Source organism: Centruroides sculpturatus, unplaced genomic scaffold (assembly GCF_000671375.1).
Source record: "Centruroides sculpturatus isolate CEXI.00-Female unplaced genomic scaffold, Cexi_2.0 scaffold289, whole genome shotgun sequence".
NCBI lineage: Eukaryota > Metazoa > Arthropoda > Arachnida > Scorpiones > Buthidae > Centruroides > Centruroides sculpturatus.
The window spans coordinates 218,231-224,586 of record NW_019384529.1 but is presented as its reverse complement, the minus strand read 5'-3'; the positions used below and the strand labels follow the sequence as shown (position 1 = coordinate 224,586).

General features: G+C 32.5%; 1 protein-coding gene across 1 annotated transcript in view; it reads right to left on the bottom strand.

Moving 5' to 3' along the window:
• LOC111622971 (6-phosphogluconolactonase-like) overlaps positions 1–6,322 on the bottom strand; it is a 12,442-nt gene extending 6,120 nt beyond the window's left edge. The window contains exons 1-3 of the mRNA XM_023365440.1: positions 6,048–6,322; positions 2,724–2,924; positions 814–956 (exon numbers count right to left, since the gene is read on the bottom strand). Coding sequence (XP_023221208.1) covers positions 814–956; positions 2,724–2,924; positions 6,048–6,171 — 468 coding nt within the window. The 5' untranslated portion in view covers positions 6,172–6,322. The remainder of the gene's footprint in view (positions 1–813; positions 957–2,723; positions 2,925–6,047) is intronic.
• Positions 6,323–6,356: the final 34 nt, after the last annotated feature.

Here is a 6,356-nt window from a genome sequence, read left to right as displayed (position 1 = left end):
GAAACACTTATGCGTGTGAACAACTTTTTAGTCGCATGAAGTACATCAAATCACAAGTGAGAACACGAATTACTGATGTTCATTTGGAAAACTGTTTGCGTGTAGCGACAACATTAGTCGAGATCAATTTTGATGCACTTAGTTCTGTAAAACAAAGTCAGATGTCTCATTTTTAAGTATTTTTAAATTGTCTAATAAATATGTTTCTCGGTTATTGAATAAGTGATTCTCAATTATGTTTAATTTTCTTCAAAAATAATATATATACCTATTTTTTTTGTGTTTATTTACATTAAACCAGGCAAGTGTTTGACCACGATCTCACCTACTGGAAAGCAACGATGTGGTTGAAGCTGTAGCACGCTTGCTTGTTTACTTAAATTAACAAAAAAAATTAGGTGCGTGGCCCGGCAGGAAATATTATTTCTGAAATTTGGCCTGCCTGCTAAAAAGGTTGGCCACCCCTGCTGTAGAGTCTTTATGGTATTGTTATTTTTAGGTTTCATGTAGCTTATGCCCTGAGTAAGAAATTTGGCATGTTTTGTGGTTTGATGATGATGTGTGTTAGGTGTTTTACTAGTTCCTGGTGCAGTGATGTAAACTTGTTGTACCAGAAATTGTGAATGTTGTCTACACCAGGTGTCTTCCAGTTGTGTGTTCTGTTACAGCGTATCTGATGTCGTGTGTATTTATTTCAGCACAGAGCATAGTTGCAAGTTAGTTATTATTATTAGAACAGTGTATATTTTTAATAATTGTCATTGACAAGTGAATAAAATTATTTTTTATAATTAATTTTATATGTAAACTTACTTCTAATAATGGATGACCGGGAAAAAGTGAACATGTATGACCATCCGGTCCTATTCCTAAAAGCAACAAATCAAAACTAGGAAATTTATTTGCTTCAAAATATTCCTTCATTTTTTTTGTATAATCTTGAGCAGCAGCTTCAACTAAAAAAATAAAACAACATAATAAACTTCCCGAAGCCAATACATTGATACTCAATCAAACAAACACCTTAATAAATAGAGCTATAAATTTGCTAATCATTAGTAATAGCAAATTTATAGCCTGATCTATTAAGTCATTCATTTGGTTGAGCATGAAAAAACATTTAATGAACATGTCAAAAGAATGTTTACAAATATAAACAACTTTTTTTGGAGGAGTTATAAATGTTTGAAGTTATTATTTACTTTTATCCAACTTTGTTATTACATTTATGCTTTCACAGTCAGTGGCATAGCAAACATAACTGACACCCAGGGCACAACACTTTATTGGTGCCCCCTCTCCCCTCCAGAAATACATACAGCCAATTGCAGAGACAACATTTAGAGACTGACAGCGGTTTACAGATCGGGTAGACCACTGTTCAGAAAAATTTAATTGCAGAGACGACGTTTCTGCAATGAAATTTGATGCAATTTGAAGAAATGAACTTGCAAATGAATGTAGACAGCGATTAGAAACAAGTTTTCTAGACTCACTCAACAGCAGATTTAGAGGGCTTTTTGATTCAAGTGGTAGCATTGTTCGTGGAAAAGTTTAGATAAAAACAGATATCGTTCTTTGATAAATGTTGTAAATGGTACAAATCGACAAAATCATTCATTAATTAATTGCTTGAAGCAAAAACAACAAAATTAAATACTTTAAATTTGTTTTAAATGTTCCAATCCCAATATTCAAATGGGTGAAGACTTAAAACTACAATTAATTTAAATCAGATGCATTTATTTACAATTCGAGTATCGTGTCGGTTATAAAACGTTAATGCATTTCAGAATCATTGTACTGTTAAATGAGACAATTTTAATAATTACAGAAATCTGTTTATAGATATAAAAAAAATGTAATATTAATAATAAAATATTTAAAATTATTCATTTCAACAGTAATAAAATGTCAAAATAATTCCTTAAAAATCTATTCCGAAGACAAATTTCGAATTTGGTATAAATTTTCTAAATATGGATTTGTTCATATTTTAAACCGCATTGGCGACAAAATTAAATATCGAAATGGAAAAGGATTGTCATTAAATGCCGAACAATGGTTTTGACAGCCTTAAGATTTTATTTCTGGAATCTTTCAGAATATAGCTGGCGACCATTTCTAACGTCACAAACAAATAACCTGATTGGCCAAACGACTCCTCAAACAGGGGAGTAATAGCAAAGTAAGTAAGAGCCAATGTTTTGCCGAAGTTCATTTAGACAGCGATCAGAAATAGACGATTGTCGTCTTTGCAACACATTTTAAACCGTGGTTCAGCCAGCCAACATCTGTAGACTGTTCTGTTGATAAATGTCATTTAACGTAAACTCTGTCTCTGCAATCAGCTGATATAGTTTGTTTTGGAGACCATTTGGATGCCCCTCTGCGAGTGGCGCTCAGTGCATGATACCCTTGCACCCCCTTGCTACGCTACAGTTCACAGTATCTATATTCTTAGTAGTAATTAGGTTTAACAAACTTTATTACTAAGCAATAAGTACACCAAGACACCAATAACCAGCAAAAATGGATATACTTTAAACAAAACAAACATTTTCTTCCATTTAAAATGGAAAATGTTTGTTTTGTTTAAAATTTTTTATAGTTATTGGTGTCTTGGTGTACTTATTACCATGTTATACCAATATAGTGGTAGTGACTTATTTCTAAACCACATTTTGTTAAAATATAATTCAATTGCAATTTTTTTAACTTACCATTTAACACAGGATTTATGGTCACAAATTGTTCTTCAGTAATTGGAACTTTTCCTAACAATTCCTCTTTATACAAACCATAAGTACTTTCTTTGTCATCAAAAGGCACTAATCTTTCATCACAAAAAAAGAAACGCCATTTAGTCCATTCTGTTACGATTGATAAAAATGCCTGCGATGCATATTTAATTAAGCTTCCACCTGAAACGATAAATACGAATTATATTTTAAAGTTTACAATTTCAAAATGTTACAAATATAGCCTATATTTTTAATTGAGACTTGACAAAAAGCATTTTTTTAAATTAAAATGTAACATATATCCTAGGAAGTTGTTATTTTTCTTGGAGTGCCATCATCTATTGAAGGTTGACAACGACTTTAGCAAACTTTTTTCAATCCTTTGCCGTTAAGTAACAGTTCATCATTCATTTCGTGCTTTAATATTATATAATTATGTTATTCTATGTCTTCCATCTTCTATTTCCTTCAATTATAAGTTGGGTTTAGGCAAATTTACTATTGTACAAGATGTAACCAGATATGAATTCTTCAGCACAGAGCATAGTTGCAAGTTAGTTATTATTATTAGAACAGTGTATATTTTTAATAATTGTCATTGACAAGTGAATAAAATTATTTTTTATAATTAATTTTATATGTAAACTTACTTCTAATAATGGATGACCGGGAAAAAGTGAACATGTATGACCATCCGGTCCTATTCCTAAAAGCAACAAATCAAAACTAGGAAATTTATTTGCTTCAAAATATTCCTTCATTTTTTTTGTATAATCTTGAGCAGCAGCTTCAACTAAAAAAATAAAACAACATAATAAACTTCCCGAAGCCAATACATTGATACTCAATCAAACAAACACCTTAATAAATAGAGCTATAAATTTGCTAATCATTAGTAATAGCAAATTTATAGCCTGATCTATTAAGTCATTCATTTGGTTGAGCATGAAAAAACATTTAATGAACATGTCAAAAGAATGTTTACAAATATAAACAACTTTTTTTGGAGGAGTTATAAATGTTTGAAGTTATTATTTACTTTTATCCAACTTTGTTATTACATTTATGCTTTCACAGTCAGTGGCATAGCAAACATAACTGACACCCAGGGCACAACACTTTATTGGTGCCCCCTCTCCCCTCCAGAAATACATACAGCCAATTGCAGAGACAACATTTAGAGACTGACAGCGGTTTACAGATCGGGTAGACCACTGTTCAGAAAAATTTAATTGCAGAGACGACGTTTCTGCAATGAAATTTGATGCAATTTGAAGAAATGAACTTGCAAATGAATGTAGACAGCGATTAGAAACAAGTTTTCTAGACTCACTCAACAGCAGATTTAGAGGGCTTTTTGATTCAAGTGGTAGCATTGTTCGTGGAAAAGTTTAGATAAAAACAGATATCGTTCTTTGATAAATGTTGTAAATGGTACAAATCGACAAAATCATTCATTAATTAATTGCTTGAAGCAAAAACAACAAAATTAAATACTTTAAATTTGTTTTAAATGTTCCAATCCCAATATTCAAATGGGTGAAGACTTAAAACTACAATTAATTTAAATCAGATGCATTTATTNCCTTTTTATTAAAACAGTTGATATTAGTGGGATGGATGTCTCTGAAGAGAAGCAGCAAGATTATTGATATTCGCTTGAAAATTGGTAAGTTTTAGTCACAAATCACCACGGTTTTCCAAGTTTAATCTGTTCCTTTGTTTTGTCAAAATTGCATTCACGTGGCTGAAACCAGCTTCAACTACGTATGAAGTTGGGAATGTGAGTAAGAAAGGTTCGGCTTCTGCTCTGAGCTTGGGATATTTAGTGGCAATATTGTTATTGCTCCAAAATTCACTGAGGTTTTTATTTTTAAACAATGCTTTAGTTTCAAGATCTACATATATTTCACTCGGTTCATCTTCTAAGCCAGGTTCACTACCTTCATTATCTATTTTTACATCAAATGGATTAGCAAACCATTTGGGAAAATGCATATTCTCCAAGTCTTCAAAACGTGCTTTAAAGTCTTCTCTTAATTTATCAAGATGTTTAATATATATCTCCAAATCATGGTCAGAAATCTTTTCATTTTCTTTTAGTACTCGCAAGTTTGAAAAATATTTAAAATCGGATCGTGCCAGTGAAGATTTAAATAGCTCCATTTTTACTTGAAAGGCCATTTTTTCTTGCAAACGCTTCTGTACTATATTAATGATTTTCAATATATTACGATATTTTCTCTGTAAAGGACAAAATATCTACATTTAGATATAAAATACTTAGTGTGACAACCCAACTAGAGTGTAACAGTGCAACGTATGTCTGTGTATAATGAACTACCAGCGTTCATAACATGTTTGCGACACTAGTACATTGCCAGATGCATGAAAACAGAGTAACACATGCTTAAAGCGGCGTAGGCTAAAGCAAAACTCAAGTTATAACTAGGGTAGACAGTAATGTTGTTGATAATATCCGTATTTCGAATTTTTATTGGAATAATCTATTTTTTTCCTAGACAATTTAATTGATCCTCTTTGGTATTAATTGACCCCCTTTTGATCCTTGTGTATTAATCGACCCCTGGAGAACTCTTATCGACCCCTGGAGAACTCTTATCGACCCCTGGAGAACTCTTATCGACCCCTGGAGAACTCTTATCGACCCCTGGAGAACTCTTATCGACCCCTGGAGAACTCTTATCGACCCCTGGAGAACTCTTATCGACCCCTGGAGAACTCTTATCGACCCCTGGAGAACTCTTATCGACCCCAAGGGGTCAATATCGACCACTTTGGGGATCCCTAGTCTAGACTCTTCCTTTCCCCAAAATGTATAATTATGAAATTTTCAGAACCCCCGAAACCATATACCTCTTTTAATATTTAATAGAAGATCCCTTTAATAAATATAGATATCCATAAGAAAAAATTTGGTAAAATTGCAGTTCTTAATGAGGGGTTTGGACCCCCTAGAGGACCAGAAAAGTCAAAAGAGCCATATGGAAATGGTCTACAGGTTTGATAAGGTCCCAACTGCATCATTCCGAGCAACATTTGTACTGAAAAGTTCATTTTAGGATGGATTTTTGCACTCAATTAATTAACAAGGAAACTAATATAAAATCATTGTTAAAATTTAATACTGTAAAATTTCAGGTATAAATTAGTATTTTAAATAGATACAAATACAGATAAAGCTGATTCCTACCAAATTACAGTGTATGGAATGTGTCATACATCTCACTTTTATTTAAATACATTATGTGAACAAATTAAAAGTAGGTCAACTGTTTATACCTGAAAGTCCTATTGTGAAAACATCATTTTTCTTTAGTTTCTCACCAGCAATTTCTTCAATTAAATCCTTCAACTTATTTACAATAAGTTGTTCGTCGCGCAATACAAATATCTGTTTCCCCATTATACAAATCAAGCGATTTGATAAACTTTCCGACGTTTTCTACGTTAGTCCCGTTAATTTTAGGACCGGTACTTCGTGTCTTATTACGTACAAACCAAGGACACGCGTCAAAAGCGTGAAAGTAATTGACATGTTTCGAAGCCGTTGCGTCATGGAGACGTCACTACTCGAACCTCCCAAAAGCG